This window comes from Oncorhynchus nerka, linkage group LG5 (genome assembly GCF_034236695.1).
Source record: "Oncorhynchus nerka isolate Pitt River linkage group LG5, Oner_Uvic_2.0, whole genome shotgun sequence".
NCBI lineage: Eukaryota > Metazoa > Chordata > Actinopteri > Salmoniformes > Salmonidae > Oncorhynchus > Oncorhynchus nerka.
This window is the reverse complement of record NC_088400.1, coordinates 62,317,323-62,338,340: the sequence shown is the minus strand read 5'-3', so window position 1 is coordinate 62,338,340 and position 21,018 is coordinate 62,317,323. Positions and strand designations below refer to the sequence as shown.

Here is a 21,018-nt window from a genome sequence, read left to right as displayed (position 1 = left end):
GGATGTCTACATAGGTATGTGTATGCATACGTGTATGTATATGAATATATATATTTACCAAAAAAATATGGGGGATTGGAAATGATGCAGACAATTACATTGATGGAAGCAACAATCTTTCGCAATATTAAGCTGATCCACCCCTTAAATTATATATTTTTTAATCCATATTGAATTCAGGCTGTAACACAATTTAGAATAAGTCAAGGGGTATGAATATTTTCTGAAGGCACTGTAGTCCATTCCCATTTCAAACCTCTTTCTTAAAAAATTTAAAAATAAAGCTCCGGATATGTAGACAAATTAGCTGGCTAACTCATTGATTCTGCTTGTAGTATAACCCTATGGAGTTTGTTTTCTAACTGACAAGAGTTATCCCACAAATCAGACAAGTCTGGACAGGCCTGCAGCATTCTGGGAGTTCCACTTGTCAACAGGATAGTGTTTCACCTGATTACATCCAAGTACATGTCACTGTGGCAATACTGTTTTTATTTTTTTAGGTTAGGATAATTATGTAGGCATGTTAGAATAATTAACTTGGCAGGTTAGGAGAATGAGGGTAAAGGTTAGGCTTAGCTCAAATGCTACAGTTTTCCCCAATGTGACAACTAGAAGGCGCTGCACTGGTAGTACAAACCATCAGTACCATAATACCGGCTGTTCTTACGAGGATGCGCATAGTGTATACATCGAAATGGTTTGCGAAGAGGGTCTTTGTCTGCATTTACATTTACATTTAAGTCATTTAGCAGACGCTCTTATCCAGAGCGACTTACAAATTGGTGCGTTCACCTTAAGACATCCAGTGGAACAGCCACTTTACAATAGTGCATCTAAATCTTTTAAGGGGGGTGAGAAGGATTACTTTATCCTATCCTAGGTATTCCTGAAAGAGGTGGGGTTTCAGGTGTCTCCGGAAGGTGGTGATTGACTCCGCTGTCCTGGCGTCGTGAGGGAGTTTGTTCCACCATTGGGGGGCCAGAGCAGCGAACAGTTTTGACTGGGCTGCGCGGGAACTGTACTTCCTCAGTGGTAGGGAGGCGAGCAGGCCAGAGGTGGATGAACGCAGTGCCCTTGTTTGGGTGTAGGGCCTGATCAGAGCCTGGAGGTACTGAGGTGCCGTTCCCCTCACAGCTCCGTAGGCAAGCACCATGGTCTTGTAGCGGATGCGAGCTTCAACTGGAAGCCAGTGGAGAGAGCGGAGGAGCGGGGTGACGTGAGAGAACTTGGGAAGGTTGAACACCAGACGGGCTGCGGCGTTCTGGATGAGTTGTAGGGGTTTAATGGCACAGGCAGGGAGCCCAGCCAACAGCGAGTTGCAGTAATCCAGACGGGAGATGACAAGTGCCTGGATTAGGACCTGCGCTGCTTCCTGTGTGAGGCAGGGTCGTACTCTGCGGATGTTGTAGAGCATGAACCTACAAGAACGGGCCACCGCCATGATGTTAGTTGAGAACGACAGGGTGTTGTCCAGGATCACGCCATGGTTCTTAGCGCTCTGGGAGGAGGACACAATGGAGTTGTCAACCGTGATGGCGAGATCATGGAACGGGCAGTCCTTCCCCGGGAGGAAAGAGCAGCTCCGTCTTGCCGAGGTTCAGCTTGAGGTGGTGATCCGTCATCCACACTGATATGTCTGCCAGACATGCAGAGATGCGATTCGCCACCTGGTCATCAGAAGGGGGAAAGGAGAAGATTAATTGTGTGTCGTCTGCATAGCAATGATAGGAGAGACCATGTGAGGTTATGACAGAGCCAAGTGACTTGGTGTATAGCGAGAATAGGAGAGGGCCTAGAACAGAGCCCTGGGGGACGCCAGTGGTGAGAGCGCGTGGTGAGGAGACAGATTCTCGCCACGCCACCTGGTAGGAGCGACCTGTCAGGTAGGACGCAATCCAAGCGTGGGCCGCGCCGGAGATGCCCAACTCGGAGAGGGTGGAGAGGAGGATCTGATGGTTCACAGTATCGAAGGCAGCCGATAGGTCTAGAAGGATGAGAGCAGAGGACAGAGAGTTAGCTTTAGCAGTGTGGAGGGCCTCCGTGATACAGAGAAGAGCAGTCTCAGTTGAATGACTAGTCTTGAAACCAGACTGATTTGGATCAAGAAGGTCATTCTGAGAGAGATAGCGGGAGAGCTGGCCAAGGACGGCACGTTCAAGAGTTTTGGAGAGAAAAGAAAGAAGGGATACTGGTCTGTAGTTGTTGACATCGGAGGGATCGAGTGTAGGTTTTTTCAGAAGGGGTGCAACTCTCGCTCTCTTGAAGACAGAAGGGACGTAGCCAGCGGTCAGGGATGAGTTGATGAGCGAGGTGAGGTAAGGGAGAAGGTCTCCGGAAATGGTCTGGAGAAGAGAGGAGGGAATAGGGTCAAGCGGGCAGGTTGTTGGGCGGCCGGCCGTCACAAGACGCGAGATTTCATCTGGAGAGAGAGGGGAGAAAGAGGTCAGAGCACAGGGTAGGGCAGTGTGAGCAGAACCAGCGGTGTCGTTTGACTTAGCAAACGAGGATCGGATGTCGTCGACCTTCTTTTCAAAATGGTTGACGAAGTCATCTGCAGAGAGGGAGGAGGGGGAGGGGAGGAGGATTCAGGAGGGAGGAGAAGGTGGCAAAGAGCTTCCTAGGGTTAGAGGCAGATGTTTGGACTTTAGAGTGGTAGAAAGTGGCTTTAGCAGCAGAGACAGAAGAGGAAAATGTAGAGAGGAGGGAGTGAAAGGATGCCAGGTCCGCAGGGAGGCGAGTTTTCCTCCATTTCCGCTCGGCTGCCCGGAGCCCTGTTCTGTGAGCTCGCAATGAGTCGTCGAGCCACGGAGCAGGAGGGGAGGACCGAGCCGGCCTGGAGGATAGGGGACATAGAGAATCAAGGGATGCAGAAAGGGAGGAGAGGAGGGTTGAGGAGGCAGAATCAGGAGATAGGTTGGAGAAGGTTTGAGCAGAGGGAAGAGATGATAGGATGGAAGAGGAGAGAGTAGCGGGGGAGAGAGAGCGAAGATTGGGACGGCGCGATACCATCCGAGTAGGGGCAGTGTGGGAAGTGTTGGATGAGAGCAAGAGGGAAAAGGATACAAGGTAGTGGTCGGAGACTTGGAGGGGAGTTGCAGTGAGGTTAGTGGAAGAACAGCATCTAGTAAAGATGAGGTCGAGCGTATTGCCTGCCTTGTGAGTAGAGGGGAAGGTGAGAGGGTGAGGTCAAAAGAGGAGAGGAGTGGAAAGAAGGAGGCAGAGAGGAATGAGTCAAAGGTAGACGGGGGAGGTTAAAGTCGCCCAGAACTGTGAGAGGTGAGCCATCCTCAGGAAAGGAGCTTATCAAGGCATCAAGCTCATTGATGAACTCTCCGAGGGAACCTGGAGGGCGATAAATGATAAGGATGTTAAGCTTGAAAGGGCTGGTAACTGTGACAGCATGGAATTCAAAGGAGGCGATAGAGAGATGGGTAAGGGGAGAAAGAGAGAATGACCACTTGGGAGAGATGAGGATCCCGGTGCCACCACCCCGCTGACCAGAAGCTCTCGGGGTGTGCGAGAACACGTGGGCGGACGAAGAGAGAGCAGTAGGAGTAGCAGTGTTATCTGTGGTGATCCATGTTTCCGTCAGTGCCAAGAAGTCGAGGGACTGGAGGGAGGCATAGGCTGAGATGAACTCTGCCTTGTTGGCCGCAGATCGGCAGTTCCATTGGCTACCGGAGACCTGGAACTCCACGTGGGTCGTGCGCGCTGGGACCACCAGATTAGAGTGGCCGCGGCCACGCGGTGTGGAGCGTTTGTATGGTCTGTGTAGAGAGGAGAGAACAGGGATAGACAGACACATAGTTGACAGGCTACAGAAGAGGCTACGCTAATGCAAAGGAGATTGGAATGACAAATGGACTACACGTCTCGAATGTTCAGAAAGTTAAGCTTACGTAGCAGGAATCTTATTGACTAAAATAATTCAAATGATACAGTACTGCTGAAGTAGGCTAGCTGGCAGTGGCTGCGTTGTTGTTGTTCTATCTCTCTATAGTGCTGTTTCTTGTATTATGGTCTCTTGTTTCTTTAGAGGTTTCACTTTGTTGTCCTTTTTCTTTTCCTTTTTCTTCTGTCCTTATTTTGTCTTCCTTTCTTCTGTTAACTAGATATTTTTGTTGTTATTCTTTGTAAGCTAGCTAGCTTCTTCCAGGAGAGTCCCTAGCAACTGCTTAGCAACAAGTAAACAATTCAGCTAGCAATTCAGCTAGCTAAGATAACTGTACAATTTTATGAAAAATAGTTACTTCTTCAAAAGCCTGTCTTTTTGGTTTGTTCCTTGTTTTGTCTTCTATTGAGTCTTGCAGTTTTCTCTTGATTTTTTCGATGTACTTCACTCTAAAAAAACATTTAAATCTCAATATATACAGGAGCTCATTTTTCAGCAGCTGCTCAATTTGGAACTCCGGAACACATCTGCAAGGACCAACCAAACTAAACAAATGTAATCATGCGCAGGGCTTTATAGCAACCGTGGTTGAGGTACAGGGAATTTATGCCTGCACCCTTTTCAGCAACTATTCCCTGATTAGGCTACAGAATCAACTAGCACACACACTCACTTTAATAACAAAAATCAGTCTGATGCACAAAGGGCATATTAGTTCGTCTTTATGCATAAAACTACAAAAAAGCAATACAGAGAAATAAAATAAAACAAATTGAAATAAAGCTATGACAACATGTGCAATGTCTTCATCACTGGGTCTGGTGTGCCATCACCCCAACAAACATTGGGAAAGTCCTAGTGAATCACTTGGATGAATCCATGAAGTTGAAGGCATTCATTCCATCCGTTTAGCCATCCCTCCATTCTTCCAATCATCCCCCTCTACCCATCCCTCCACAGCAGTAACTCTGTGGTTCTGCATACACTTTCGTCTCAGCAGGAGTTGTCAGATTATAAAGGAAAGACACTTCTGTAAATCAAGTTCCCTTTTCCATCAAGAAGAAATACATACATTTGATTGCAGCTACAGTTTGTTACAGACAAGCTTATGAAGGAATACAGTGTGGATACAAACACAATAAAATACACTACATGGCCAAAAGTAGGTTGACACCCCTTCAAATTAGTGGATTCGGCTATTTCAGCCACACTCGTTGAAGACAGGTGTATAAATTGAACACCCGGCCATGCAATCTCCATAGACAAACAATGGCCCGTAGTGAAAAGCTCAGTGACTTTCAACGTGGCACCGTCATAGGATGCCACCATTTCAACAAGTCAGTTCGTCAAATTTCTGCTCTGCTAGAGATGCCCCAGTCAACTGTAAGTGCTGTTCTTGTGAGTGGCAACGTCTAGGAGTAACAATGGCTCAGCTACGAAGTGGTAGGCCACAAGCTCACAGAACGGGACCGCTTGTCTTCGGTTGCAACATTCACTACCGCGGTCCAAACTGCCTCGGGAAACAACATCAGCACAAAAACTGTTAGTCTGGAGCTTCATGAAATGAGTTTCCATGGCTGAGCAGCCGCACAAGCCTAACAGGCTGACTACACTGCTCGCGTCTGGTGTGCGAACATTGCAAATTAAATGTTGAAATTATGTTATTCAATTATTGCGCCAGCGAGCATTTGCGTTGCCACGGGCTAAAATAGAAATCAGTTCTATTTCTGACGCAGATCACGCTGTAAGTGCTGCCTCTCCCATCTCCTCATTGGTTTATAGAAGCAGGTACTCACGTGCCATCTCCCCATTAGTTATACCTACATGGGTGACTGAAAGACGAACGAGGTCAGTGGCGGTATGCACCTAACTTATGAAAGTTGCCAATCGCAATATAAAGTCAAGAGAAGAAAAGGGCTGGAAGGAAGAGACTAGAAATGATTCGGTTGACCGTTTTATGTGTGGATTAATTGGCGGAGTAAAGGACCTTGTGCATTTCAGGTAAAATAACAACTCAATGTTTATATCCCAGAACAAATTAGCTAGCAACAGCAAGCTAGCTAAGTAGGACAAATTAGCCAGCAAGTGCAAGCTAACTAGCCATAAATGTTTAATGCTTTTTGACCTGTCCCCAAATTAATGTAATTGGTTCAGAGTTTGTTTTGATATTTTAACCTGCGTGTCATAATCGCGGTTGGTGTGGGGGGACTAAATAAATTTATGCACGATGGTGCACACGCGCAGCCGGTTTGGGCTCTGTGTGAGATCACCATGTGCAATGCCAAGCGTCAGCTGGAGTGGTGTAGTAAAGCTCGCAATTGGACTCTGGATCAGTGGATATGCGTTCTCTGGAGTGATAAATCACGCTTCACCATCTGACAGTCCGACGGATGAATCTGGGATTGACAGATGCCAGGAGAATGCTACATGCCCTAATGCATACTACCAACTCTAAAGGTTGGTGAAGGAGGAATAGTTGTCTGGGGCTGTTTTTTTTTCCATTCCAGTGAAGGGAAATCAATGACATTCTAGACAATTCTGTGCTTCCAACATTGTGGCAACAGTTTGGGGAAGGCCCTTTCCTGTTTCAGCATGACAATGCCCTCATGCACAAAGCGAGGCCCATACAGAAATGGTTTGTCGAGATCATTGTGGAAGAAATTGACTGGCCTGCACAGAGCCCTGACCTCAACCCCATCGGACAGCTTTGGGATTAATTGGAACACCGACTGCAAACCGGGCATGATCGCCAAACATCAGTGCCCAACCTGACTAATGCTGGTGACTGACTGGAAGCAAGTCCCCATAGCAATGATCCAACATCTAGTGGAAAGCCTTCCCAGAAGATTGGCAGGCTGTTATAACAGCAAAGCGGGGACCAACTCCATATTAATGCCCATGATTTTGGAATGAGATGTTGGACGAGCAGTTGTCCACATACCTTTGGTCATATAGTGTATATATTAACCCTTTGCAGAAGTGTAATGTATTTTTCAGAGAACATCTCAGTGAGTGACTCAAATCATTGACACACTGACGATTGTCAACATCAACAATTCAAAGGCAGCACATGGCATCATGATCTCACAGGACCTGTGTTGCCATGCGAGAAGGCAGGTTATACTCAGCTTTATATATAATAAACTGGAGTGACTAATACAAGTTGCGTCGATAACATTTAAAAAAACATCACAGTGGGCTAGTAGTGGTATTACATTCTTAGAGATACGACAGAAATAAACAGTTAGTTAGAAAGTAATTATCTATGCAACACCGTTTTACATTCCATATACTGTACATGCATGTCTTCTACAGACATGCTAGGTACCAGTAGGCCTAACACTGAACTCCACAGACCATTGGTCCCCCCCCCCCCTCCTCCTGGAGAACTACAGGATGAGCACACTAACCCACCTGATTCAGCTAATCAAGTTCTTAACGACTAGTTAAATCAGGTAGGTTGGTGGTGGGCGGGAACAAAAACCTGCAGCCCAGTAGCTCCCCAGCACGAGGCTTGGAGACCGCTGTCTTGATGGAAGACGTGTGAGAGGATTAGTAGCTCCAGTGTAGGTAAAAGGGATCAAAGCATTACAAACACACAAAAAACTCCTTTACAAATACAAACTAAACTAGAGGGTGGGTTAAAAAAGAACTACAGGACACTCAAATAAACTACAAATCCCAAGAAGACAACCTGGTTGATGCTGCTGCACAGGAAATATAAATGAATCATACATTTAAAAAAATAAAAAAGTTGTTTCAGTGTTTCCTGTTAGCATAATTGAAATCTAGGGAACTACGTAATAATTCTTTGTCTCTGTTAAAAAACTGTCTCATCCTCCATACTTTTAGTACATTGTATTAAAATAAAATACAAAGTTAAATGCATGTGCATGTGGTTATACACATCTTCTCATATACATCAGTGGTGGCTGGTGGGAGAAGCTATCGGAGGACAGGGTCATTGTAATGCTGGACCGGAATAAACAGAGTCAAACATGTGGTTTCCATATGCTTGAGGTGTTTGATACGTTCCATTTATTCCAGTCACTGATATACACACTTCTCTCACACAGACAGCCACACGGCAGGGGCGTAGGCATGGGTGCCCCCACTGGGAGCAAAAACCTATTTTCTTTCTAGATATATATATATTTTTAAGTACTGCTCTTTCCTTGTCAGTGTTCCAAATGGGACATTATTTGTAGAGCCCGACCGATAAAATCGGTCGACCGATATTAATCGGCCAATATTTTTATCTGCCTTTATTCCATAGATAAAGTGCCCATATTATATACATAGAATAAACAAATATGTCTGCTCCATTTTCAATGGTTGCCTAAAGAGGGCACTCTACCAGCTGCTCATTGAACATCATTCAGCCCTAGTCCACAATGTGAGGGAAAGTAGACATGGTGGTTTGTAGCTTGAGTAGCTTGCCACAGCCAGCATGAGTAAATAATCAAAAGTACACTTCACCAAGCAAGCAGCCCTGTCCTCATCTTTGTTCACATTAGCTGGCTAGCTAACCAGCAAGGTAGTTAGCTTAGCTATCTAGCCAGCAATTTGTGCTACGTATGTGCCAACACTGGACTGGCGCCAAAGTGAACACTCGTCCTTGATACAAAAAGAAGACTGACACTGTCAGGGCCTATTATGTTAAAGTGGGCTAATTTAGTTAGTTTTCTGAAATATGCAATCTGCAAAAAACAAGACAGTTGGCGCAGGTCTATCATTCAGGCCATGTGCTTGCATTCATTATGAGATAAGTAGCTAATGTTAGCTAGCTCGCGAAATTATAACGTGTGACAAAAACCAGTGCAGCAAGAATTTACATGCATAAACATTTTCAGTCATCAGCGCATGCCATTTGTAGTTGAAATGTATAGCCAATACATTTTGTATTGAATAACAGTGTTATGTAAATATGGTTTCTTCAAGAAAACATTGTCGTAATGAACAGCTAGCGTGTGCTTGTCGTAACGTACTCTCATTGCAAGGTGGACCATAAAGTGTTTGTTTACATGACCACCCTTATGGTGGTTTAGCACAAATACTTTTTCATACCTCTTTTCCACTGCCATAGACATTTTTAAGTTGCACCTAAGGTCAACTAAACAAGCTTTGTATTCACTGTCGAATTTATAGAGAACATAATTGCTTTTTGGTGGATCTCCTGTAAACCACAAATAAAATGTTCTTAAATAATGTTAACTATAATATTTAGTTAATAAATCATCATTTAGAGTATCTGTTGATCATTTGAAGCACAATTTGGTCTGTTTTTCATTCAACCTCTAAAAAAACAATATATCGACAGATATCAGTTATCTGTGACTTTTCCATCCCTCAAAATCGGTATCGGACCCAAAAATCCAATATGGGGTCGGGCTCTAATTATTTGTCGTCTTTTTACCTAAACATGCAAACATCATCAGATAGAATTCATAGACAGCTATAAAACGGTACATTTATCTCTTGGCCACATGGCAACATTGCAGGAAGTTAGTTAACAAAACATTTTAATTTTTAAAAATTGCCCACCCAAATTTCTGCAGGCCTACCCACCAACAAATTCCTGTCGCCGCCACTTCCCCACGGTTGCCATATGATTGTTGTGTAGTTGCAGTATAGTTGTTAGTCTGTGTTCAGGCTGTAGTAGTTGTATAGTTGTAGTGGTTGTTGTGTAGTTGTGTGTCTGGGTTCACGCCAGGTTTGGCCTCTAGGTGTTCGTCTTCAGCCGTCTCTGATCGTGGGCAGCGAGGAGGGGGGCGGAGCTTAAAGAAATCAGAGACGTAGCAAACCTGAGAGAAAAGAATAGTTTAAAGTCAGCAGTGCTGAGCGATTAGTGCTTTTTGAGGTCGGTTCTGTTTCAGGTCGATTATGAAAAAATAATTACGTTTTAGATTTTGGTCACAATTTTATTTGAAACATTAAATGCATCGTGGGTTAAATGCTGTAACACTGAATAAAACAAAAGTCCCATGAGGGTAGTGACTGCCCATTACTGCTCATCACTTATTAACATTACTTGAATAAAATATCTCGGTTGTTGTGTATATTACATTTGTTTTATTTGATGACTTTATTATTTAATTCCAAGTCATCATCTCATCTCTATTGAGCCTACGGTTTCTGACAAAATCACTGTTTTAGTAGTTCATCAAAGTAATTTATTTATTTACCTTTATTTAACTAGGCAAGTCAGTTAAGAACAAATTCTTATTTTCAATGACGGCCTAGGAACAGTGGGTTAACTGCCTGTTCTGGGGCAGAACGACAGATTTGTACTTTGTCAGCTCTGGGGTTTGAACTTGCGACCTTCCGGTTACTAGTCCAACGCTCTAACCGCTAGGCTACCCTGCCACCCCAATACTTTTATGACTGCTGAATACCAACTGTCAGTCACTTAGATCATGTATATTCTGTAAACTACAACTCCCTACTACATCGCACAGTTCGGGCTTGATCTGATTTATCTCTAGAGTAACTGTGCAATGTGCACATTGAGCTCACAGAAAAAAAACAGAATGGAATTAAAATAATTGAACTGACATCAGTTCCAAAACCAAAGAACTACAGACATTTCGGTTTAATTGCTCAGCACATGTACAAACACACACACACACACCTCCTACACACACTCACGTTGAGCACAGCGATGAGAGTTCCCTGCAGCAGTCCCACCAGTACGTCGCTCCAGTGGTGTTTGTAGTCGCTAACCCGTGTGTATCCAACGTACAATGCAAACGCCACGAGGAAGAACTGCACTGTGGGTCTGACCAGACGAGTCCACTTCCCCTGCATACGTGCTTGCACATACAACTAAACACACACACACACACACACACATTAATCGTCATCTCACGCGTGTATGAAACTCACACAAATAAAAACCACTCACTGCTAGAAACAGCATGCTGTACATCCCGAAGGCAGAGTGTCCGGAGTAAAACGACAATCTGGAACACAGAGAGAAACATGTTGACATTGCATCACACAGCAAGAGAAGAAAGACAGACAGACAGACATATACACACACCTGGACTCAGTGACGTTTCGAGGGTTGCCAGTACAGTTGAGTTGCAGCATGTACCCAGAACAAACAGTGGGATTACACACAGACAGGAAGTTAGGGCGTGGCCTGCCAATGGTGAACTTGGCCAGGTCAGTCAGTGATTGGCTCACAGCTGCTCCAAACAGGAAGGTCCCCACAACCTAGTAGAGGCACAGCACAGGCCAATTTAACCAATTTAGCCAATCTGAGCTAAGACCACATATTGTCAGCCCTAAACTATGACCCATGTTCCAACTGACCTTGTAGAGAGCTGACATGTACTGGTTAAAGTTAGAGTTGGAGTGGAGACGCTTGGAGTACACCAGGTACGCTTCTCCTGTAGTTATCTATGGAGAGAGAGAGAGGCAAACTCATAGCATAGCAGAGGTAAACTCGTACCATAGCGTGCCATTTTGTACATAACCATCAAGTTGTTCATCAAACTTACTATGACTATGGAGGAGGGGATGGTGACTGCAGCCATTGCCCTGTGGGAGATGGTGTCCCTTCTGTAAGGATATCTGATGCTCTCGTCATCACAGTAGATACCCCTCTGGTACGGGCTGAACATTAACGTCAAGACCGCTGACGGAAGGGCCGCTGGGAAGAGGGGAGAGCGATAGGAAGGGTAGAGGGAGAGAGAGGAGGGGTGTCAGAGTGGGTCAAGGGAGACAGTATCAACATGGTGCTGAACGTGTCTCTGTATAGGCCTAGGTGAGATTGAGGTTCAAGAAGCAGCTCAACAGGCTCTGACAGACATGTTTAAATCTATCAGCTGGACAGGAACTGTGAACAATACATGGGCATGTGAAGGCACATCGAGGCACTTATTGGTCAGCAGTATATCAGTGACCTCGGTCCCCTGGGGAGGAAGCTGCTAGCTAACACCACACACACGCCATCCAAAGATTGTATAGTACAGTATGACGATGCTTAGAAACTGCCTCTACAATAGAAATCCACAATCACGCTTGTAGGCGATGTCATGGCAACGTTGGCTAGCTAAGGTCAGAAACTTAAATCGGGTCTAACGGTCGTCTCGCTCCGAACTGCGCATGAGCAGGCCGTCAAATCAAACGCCCTCCTTAGATATAAAGTTATTTTACACCAAAATGAAAACATGTCAGTTTGTCACTTCTACACAAGGTTGGGGTAACATGTTCAGCTACCTAAGACACCTAGGTCAATTTAGAGAATATTAGCAGCAAAGGGAGTATTTTTCACTTCTCCCATTGACTTCCCAAACCCCTGTCTGGTCTGTCGAGTCTGATTCACGAAGCGTTCCTGGAAGTTTTGCGTCGGTGGGTCTCTGGGTTTAGATACTCTGTGTGCACTCTAATGGAAATGCACCCACACACATCCATCACCATAGATATGCCTAACAGTGTAACAGCCTTAAACTTTCACCACTGAGCCCTGCTGACAAGGGCATGGGAGCCAACTATCGGACGTGACACACACACACACACACAAAATGAATGTCCCATTCTCTATTTATTTATACACAAAGTTACCATGAGAAATTCCCTTAAACTGATCTCTCACGGAAGAGACCATGGACTTTTCTTTTAACCTTTCTCCTCTCTTTCCCGGACTCAAACCTTTCTCCCCCCTGCTCTCACCCTCTCTTTCTTTCACTCCCTCGCTCTCTCCCCATAGTTCAGTGACTCACAGACCAGAGCAGAGACTGGCACCAGGATAGACTATAAAACTGTCTCAACTGACAACACAATGGTGTGCAAACACACACACACTCAAATCTGACAGGACAATGGTTTTATGCACCCTGATTATTTTTTTCCTGTTTTTATGAACCCTGTCACCAGACAACATGCTCCCCTGATGCAAACTGAACTTCCACCAGTCATATGGGGCGGCAGGGTAGCCTAGTGGTTAGAGCATTGGACTAGTAACCGGAAGGTTGCAAGTTCAAACCCCCGAGCTGACAAGGTACAAATCTGTCGTTCTGCCCCTGAACAGGCAGCTAACCCGCTGTTCCTAGGCCGTCATTGAAAATAAGAATTTGTTCTTAACTGACTTGCCTGGTTAAATAAAGATAAAATAAAAAAATATATACTGAACAAAAATATAAAATGCAACATGCAACAATTTCAAAGATTTTACTGAGTAATAGTTCATAGAAGGAAACCAGTCAATTGAAATACATTCATTAGGCCCTGATCTATGGATTTCACATTACTGGGCAAGGGAACAGCCATGGGAGGGCATAGGCCCTCCCAATCAGAATTCGTTTTCCCACACAAAAGGGCTTTATTACAGACAGAAATACAGCTGCTCGGTCATGGAAACCCATTTCAGGAAGCTTCCGACAAACAGTTCTTATTCTGACGTTGCTTCCACAGGCAGTTTGGAACTCGGTAGTGAGTGTTGCAAGCGAAGAGAGGAGATTTTTTACGTGCTTCAGCACTCGGCAGTCCCATTCTGTGTGCTTGTGGCCTACCACTTTGCGGCTGAGCCGTTTTTGCTCCCAGACATTTCCACTTCACAATAACAGCACTTACAGTTGACCGGGGCAGCTCTAGCTTTTTGGAAAGGTGGCGTCCTATGACGGTGCCACATTGAAAGTCACTGAGCTCTTCAGTAAGGCCATTTTACTGCCAATGTTTGTCTATGGGTATAATAAAGTGCATTTGAAAATTATTCAGACCTCTTGGCTTTTTCCACATTGATACATTACAGCCGTATTCTAAAAATTGATACAATTATTTCCTCATCAATCTACACACAATACCCCATATTGACAAAGCATAAAATAGGTATTTTTTCCTTTTTTTGCAAATGTATTAAATATAAAAAAACTGAAATATCACATTTACATAAGTATTCAGACCCATTACTCAGTACTTTGTTGAAGCACCTTTGGCAGTGATAAGAGCCTTAAGTCTTCTTTGGTATGACGCTACAAGCACACCTGTATTTGGGGAGTTTCTCACATTCTTCTCTGCAGATCTTCTCAAGCTCTATCAGGTTGAATGGGGAGTGTCGCTGCACAGCTATTTTCAGGTCTCCCCAGGGATGGGTTTCAAGTCAGGGCTCTGGCTGGGCTACTCAAAGACATTCAGAGACTTGTCGCGAAGCCACTCCTGCGTTGTCTTGGTTGTGTGCTTAGGGTCGTTGTCCTGTTGGAAGGTGAACCTTCACACTGGAGCAGGTTTTCTTCAAGGATCTCTCTGTACTATGCTCCATTCATCTTTCCCTCGATCCTGACTAGTCTACCAGTCCCTGCCGCTGAAAAACATCCTCACAGCATGATGCTGCCACCACCATGCTTCACCGTAGGGATGGTGCCAGGTTTCCTCCAGACGTGACACTTGGCATTCAGACCAAAGTGTTCAATCTTGGTTTCATCAGACCAGAGATTCTGACTCCAAGCGGGCTGTCATGTGCCTTTCACTGAGGAGTGGCTTCCGTCTGGCCACTCTACCATAAAGGCCTGATTAGTGGAGTGCTGCAGATATGGTTGTTCTTCTGAAAGGTTCTCCCATCTCAACAGAGGAACTCTAGAGCTCTGTCAGAGTGACCATCGGGTTCTTGGTCACCTCCCTGACCAAGGCCCTTCTCCCCTGATTGCTCAGTTTGGCCGGGCGGCCGGCTCTAGGAAGTGTCTTGGTGGATCCAAACCTCTTCCATTTAAGAATGATGGAGGCCACTGTGTTCCTGGGGACCTTCAATGCTGCAGACATTTTTTGTACCCTTCCCCAGGTCTGTGCCTCGACACAATCCTGTCTAGGAGCTCTATGGAAAATTCCTTCCACCTCATGGCTTGATTTTTTTTCTCTGACATGCTGTGGGACAGGTGTGTGCCTTTGCAAATCATGTCCAATCAAATTAATTTGACACAGGTGGACTCCAATCAAGTTGTAGAATCATCTCAAGGATGATCAATGGAAACAGGATGCACCTGAGCTCAATTTCAACTCATAGGGAAGGGTCTGAACACTTATTAGGTTATAAGGCACTTAAGGTTTTTATTTTTATTTTATTACATTTGCACACAAAAAAAAATCTAAAAACCTGTTTTCGCTTTGTCATTTTGGGTGTGGATTGATGAACAACATTAAATGTAATCCATTTTAGAATAAGGCTGTAACATAAAAATGTGGAAAGGGTGAAGGGGTCTGAATACTATCCGTATTATGCAGACCTAGCTTGTCGCCTGCATTCCTGCCTTTGGGACAACGACTCAAATTGTTTGGACGGAGACATGAGCATCTCGTCATTATATGGCAAAATGCTCTTGCATTAGTTTAATTTTAACTTCTATATTTGTATTATTTAAATTAAGATTGTGATTAACCATGTGACAATAATTTTGAGAAATGAAAAAAAAAGTTATTATTGAAATGAAAAACTGTTCCACGGAAATGTACACAGTATTAAAATAATCATAACTGGTAGAAATGTCATTTGTTTATTAAATTTATGTTAACATGTATTGGTCATTTACCATTCACCAAGAAACAGTTTTGTTTTTCATAACCATCATTTTTGTAGGATAACTTGTAAGCTTCCCCAAACTTGAAACTCACAAGCTGTCTTTATCATAACACCCATTACCAAAATGTGTGAAGGCGCAAGTGCGTGCACACTGGAGGTTCCGTGGAAAAAACGGGCCCGCCTCTTAAAATCAAATTCCAGTCCAACTGATTCGTTCTGGCGCCTGCCCTGTTCACATTGTCACTCATCAGCGGTGTATGAACAGCGTGACTACTTTGTCAACCTTAATTCCGCTAGGTCAAGCATGCACTCAGCCACTTTGAAGTTTACTAACTAGTATTTACTTTGAAGTCATGTCGACTTTGTAGGGTTCTATGATAACAGTTAGATAAGACAGCTCTCTGGAGTGTAGTGGTTAGGGTGAGGATGAAGTGTGCATGTGTGTAGCACTCTGCTGCAGTGTCAGAGAAATAAACACACACACACAAACGTATAATTGTAGTAATCTCCAGTTTTATTTCAGTAAGCTTTCTGCTACAGTGTTATTGTAGCCCAGGGTTGAGTTGAACCAAGATTGTTCCTCTCTCCAGAGAGTAAGCTGAGCTGGATTTGATAAAACAAGGAAGGAGAAAGGGGAGTGTGTGAATAAATAGATGAAAGATTGTCTTAATAGTGTTGGTTTTCAATGTGGTAACAGTGAATCTGGAACTGATTTTGAACCATTCAACCCTGCTGAATGGTAACCGAACTGGTGACGGGCCGTACCTGGGATCCAGTGGTACTGGAGCTGTTTTAATGAACCCAAAGGAAAACTGATTCAAGCATTCTCTTCGGTATCTTTGGAAGAGGTTAGTTTGTAGCACACATCTTGACCTTCCTCGGAGATGTAGAAAGAACAGCGATGTGGCACAGACTCAGAGGGCTGGGCGTTTGTGTGGCCAGTGGCAGATACAGGAAGCAGAGTCCATAGTCAGTCTTCTTTAACCCCCTCCACACACACACACACAGTTATCTGGGCCGAGGGGGGGGGGGGGGGGTCTTCAGTAACAGAATGGGCAGCGCGGTCAGAGCGAAAGAAGAAGAGGGGATAACATTGTTTCACATTCTCATTTGGCTAGATAGAAAGTTCCAGATGCCTCCCAGAGAAAACAAACATGGAGGAATGTCTGGTGAGATATGACACATGATCAACTTCCTCCTGACCTCTGACCTCACAGGAAGGAGGAACCTAAGAAGTGTTCCTGTCATTCTACAGACTAGACGCCAAAATACGTACACAACTCCACTGTCCTACTAGTCACACCCAACAGCTACAACACACACACACATTGATAAAATCTAGACAATAGAGAGATTGCAATAGGGAGACAGAGTACTGATCGTCTTCCTGCTCTATGGCTGTAGTACTCCCGCTGTACTGTCAGAATCCTGGTTATTTTCCACACAGAAAAATTCAATACCCCCCCCCCACCCCCTCTCTCTCACACACACACATAGTTGGCACAGAGAGATGGTGAGTGTGTGTGAGAGAGAGAGTCAGTAAAACAGCAGCAGAGTATCTTCTCTAACTCTAGTTGTGCGCAAAACCCAGAAAATCAAATAGATAACAAACTAACCCAACAACATTTGGTATCAGTCTATAGTTTGATGCAGATGCTCTTCTAACCCCAAGCGACATAAATAACAGTAAGAACTTAGAGCAACGGCAGCTGTTTTAGGTCTCATGTTCACTTCCAGAGAAAGTTTGATGACCCAAGGTTTTTAAAGGACTGTGACCCCCCCCCCATCACAGCAAACTTCTGGGAAGAAAGTGAAAAACATTGACACAATGTGAAACTATATTAATTTAGATTCCTTAGAATGAACATGATCATTGTCTGCCAATCAGATTCTTCCAGAGGGTGTGTACAGGTCTTACAACAGTAATCTGTCCCATTCACACAATCACCAGTCAATATTGAATGATCTAAAGGTCCATATGAAATTATGGATACGTCAGGCCCTTTTGTTATGCATATAACAGCAGATTGCTTGGTTTGGGTGGCGTTTGGTTGGTATTTTTGTTAAAAGAGTGTGTTGCAGAAATAACTCAATGTGCCTGTGTGTGTGTGTGTATAAAGTTTATTTGTCTGCAGTGATAACAAGGCAAAGGAGAGGAGAAAATAGTTAAACAGAGAAAGAAAGAGGATAGAGAGAGTGAGTAAAAGAGGGATGGGAGAATGAGAGAGTGAGTAAAAGAGGGATGGGAGAATGAGAGAGTGAGTAAAAGAGGGATGGGAGAATGAGAGAGTGAGTAAAAGAGGGATGGGAGAATGAGAGAGGGAGAGAAAGAGGGATGGGAGAATGAGAGAGGGAGAGAAAGAGGGATGGGAGAATGAGAGAGGGAGAGAAAGAGGGATGGGAGAATGAGAGAGGGAGAGAAAGAGGGATGGGAGAATGAGAGAGGGAGAGAAAGAGGGATGGGAATGGGAGAAAGAGGGATGGGAGAATGAGAGAGGGAGAGAAAGAGGGATGGGAGAATGAGAGAGGGAGAGAAAGAGGGATGGGAGAATGAGAGAGGGAGAGAAAGAAAGAGGATTGAGGAAAAGCTTTGTCAGATCAGATCCAGTTTGTCGACTAGGCACATTCCTACTATATTAATGACACAGTGAGGAAGCTGGGCTATGGCCTACGAACACACACACGCCAACAAAACACAAGTATGCACACGCACACTAATAAAAACACAACCCTGTATCACTCTTATCTGAACTGGGAATAAAAAAAATCCCAATAGTTTTCTTGTCACTAATTGTAGACTGATTACTGCTACCCCCAGAGACCACTATCTAGAGAGAGAGAGAGGGTGGAGGCAGGAGAGATGAAAGAAAAATAAGCAACTGGAGAGATTGAGGGAGGAAATATTGAAAGAAGAAAAGAGAAAGAGTGATTTTACTGTCGTCAGACCCCAGGCCCAGACACATCTTTTTTTAAATGTATTTTTTACACCTTTATTTAACTAGGCAAGTCAGTTAAATATTTACAATGACGGCCAAACCCTAACCCGGGCGACGCTGGGTCAATTGTGCGCCGCCCTATGGTACTCCCAATCACAGCCATTTGTGACACAGCCTGGAATCGAACCAGGGCCTGCAGTGAAGCTTATATCACTGAGAATCAGTGCCTTAGACCGCTGCTCCACTCGGGAATGTCAGACCCCAGGTCCAGATACACAGCCCTCTGAGACTGTCAACAAACATGGTTATGCCACGAGGTGATGTCGTCTGTTAACAGCTTAACTATTAAACAACCCTACTCTCTCACTCACTAAATAAATACCATGAGAGAAAGAGAGCAAGGGAGTGGGGGAGGAAGACAAAGAGTGGGGGATAGGGGGTAGAAATGGATGAAGAGGGAAAGATGTGGAGGGAGTGGGAGATAGAGGGGGTAGGAGACTGTCCACCAAAATGTATATTCTAAACTACAGATCCTCTAGTATTGAGAGGCCAGTACAAGTCCGAACATGCACACCCCGGCTCCACACACAAACGCAGCAATCACACTGGAAGCAATAGGGAAAAGCCCAACAAGCAGGACACTTTCCATGGAAGACCAGTCAGAAGAACAAGTGTTCTGTTACAAGTGCGTGGTGCACGCACACACACACACACACACACACACACACACACACACACACACACACACACTTACAGATCATGTTTTAAAATGGTCATCATAAATTAATTGTAACTGTGAAATTGTAAACTTAAAATCATAGTAAATGTGATTATGCAATTTGATGACTAGCAAATGATGACTAGCCTACAATCTACAGTACTTGAATCAATACAGATCAGTGTTACACCACTCCACCAGGCACTGTGACCACCTGTAATGTGCTGACAGACAATGATAGAATCCATTAAACAAGCTATAACACGAGCAATGCGGACTCTTTTCCAATTACAATACTATTGCGGTGTGTCTGTCTGTGTGTGTAACACAAAACACATGTTCTTATGACTGGCCTGTAATGGAAAGTGTCCGACATTCTGGGCTTTGGCCTGTGGCTTGTGTGTGTGTGTAGCCTGCCTAAACATTGTTTACAAAGTCCCCCACCGTCTCAGTCTTATCCAGCATTTACCCAATAAACAATTATACATAAACAACTATTTTATTGATTTATCGGTGGCTAGTGCTACCCTATTGCATTGCGCATGTGTAGACGGCAGAGAGAGCGAGTTGTGTCCTTGGTTATTACAACAAATAATGTTATATCAGCCATGTTGTTGGAGAGAGAGAAATAGGGCACTTACCGATAACCACACAGAAAACATCAACTAGAATCAGCATATTTTTCTTGGGAACTGGTAGCTCCATCTTCACGCTTCTACTCTCTCCGAAGAAGAATTATCAAAACTGCAAACGTTATTGGGAGAAGTTTAGTTGCAGGGGTAAGAGAAAAATAGGGTGAACAATCAGATGTGCTTGTTCTTCCGGATTTCGCTCCCGTAGCCTACCTGGCCTACCTGTTTAGGCCTACGCTCTATAGGTGAGTCGGGGAAAGACGCAACTGTAGTATACACCACACACACAGAGTGTCCAGCGCTGTCAACACACGGACATATGTGGGTCGCGCATTGTCCAAAAGCAAGCAGAGAAAACGGAAGAAAAAAAACTTCTGAAATCGTTTCCTTTACGGAAAGTTGAGAATGGGCTCTTTCCCCAACTAAAGGCGCGTGTGCGTTTACACTCCCCAGAGCTGACGTCAGAACTCGTGTGAAAAGAAAGGGAACCAGACCGCAGGGTGGAGTCAGAGGATGAAGAGATTGTTTTTGTTGAAGAGATGAAGAGATAAAGGAGTGTTGCAGCAACATCCAGAAAAAAAAGAGAAAAGATGCAAAATAATTGAGATGTGTCATGGAAGATGTAGGTTTTCTGATAATGTATAAATAAACGACTTTTACCTCCCCATATCAATCAATCACATGTATTTATAAAGCCATTTTTACATCAGCCAATGTCACAAAGTGCTATACAGAAACCCAGCCTAAAACACCAAACTGCAAGCAATGCAGATGTAGAAGCACGTGGCTAGGAAAAACTCCCTAGAAAGGCAGGAACCTAGGAAGAAACGTAGCGAGGAACCAGGCTCTGAGGGGTGGCCAGTCCTCTTCCTCTACATGGCCAAGATGTTAAAACATTCATAGACATTCATAACATTCAAATAATAATAATCACAGTGGTTGTAAAGGGTGCAACAGGTCAGCACCTCAGTAGTAACTGTCAGTTGGCTTTTCATAGCCGATCATTCAGAGTTAGAGACAGCAGGTGCGGTAGAAAGAGAGAGAGTTGAAAACAGCAGGTCTGGGACAAGGTAGCATGTCTGGTGAACAGGTCAGGGTTCCATAGCCACAGGCAGAACAGTTGAAACTGGAGCAGCAGCACAACAAGGTGGACTGGGGACAGCAAGGAGTCATCAGACCATGTAGTCCTGAGGCATGGTCCTAGGTCTCAGATCCTCCAAAAAAAGAGAGAAAGAGAGAGAGAATTAAAGGGAGCATACTTAAATTCACACAGGACACCGGATATCAGGAGAAATACTTCAGATTTAACAGACTGACCCTAG

General features: G+C 44.4%; 1 protein-coding gene and 1 long non-coding RNA gene across 3 annotated transcripts; both read right to left on the bottom strand.

Annotated features, from left to right (window-relative positions):
• Positions 1 to 4,600: 4,600 nt before the first annotated feature.
• Positions 4,601 to 20,171, bottom strand: LOC115129802 (phospholipid phosphatase 2-like). 2 transcript variants are annotated; one of them, XM_029660528.2, is made up of 8 exons: positions 19,919 to 20,171; positions 19,706 to 19,808; positions 11,401 to 11,552; positions 11,213 to 11,299; positions 10,938 to 11,113; positions 10,800 to 10,857; positions 10,544 to 10,720; positions 4,601 to 9,699 (listed from the first exon to the last, which is right to left on the bottom strand). In XM_029660528.2, exons 2-8 carry the CDS (start codon positions 19,767 to 19,769, stop codon positions 9,544 to 9,546), a joined length of 870 nt encoding a protein of 289 aa, XP_029516388.1. In that variant the 5' UTR covers positions 19,770 to 19,808; positions 19,919 to 20,171; the 3' UTR covers positions 4,601 to 9,543. The 2 variants fall into 2 exon arrangements, with proteins under 2 accessions (XP_029516388.1, XP_064874923.1); XM_065018851.1 differs by having other exon boundaries at positions 19,706 to 20,171.
• LOC115129803 (uncharacterized) lies at positions 15,904 to 17,868 on the bottom strand. Its single transcript, XR_003863689.2, has 2 exons — positions 16,176 to 17,868; positions 15,904 to 16,013 (listed from the first exon to the last, which is right to left on the bottom strand). It is a non-coding gene; the product is annotated as an uncharacterized LOC115129803 (long non-coding RNA).
• Positions 20,172 to 21,018: the final 847 nt, after the last annotated feature.

What these genes read in the sequence shown, in the direction of transcription:
- LOC115129802 (XM_065018851.1), bottom strand. Translation starts at nt 19,769, where the DNA reads ATGGAGCTACCAGTTCCCAAGAAAAATATGCTGATTCTAGTTGATGTT. An exon ending in TGTTTTCTGTGTGGTTATCG is followed by an intron (nt 11,553 to 19,705) that starts GTAAGTGCCCTA and finishes CCCTCTTCCCAG; the next exon opens with CGGCCCTTCCGTCAGCGGTC. An exon ending in TCCCCTCCTCCATAGTCATA is followed by an intron (nt 11,300 to 11,400) that starts GTAAGTTTGATG and finishes CTCTCTCCATAG; the next exon opens with ATAACTACAGGAGAAGCGTA.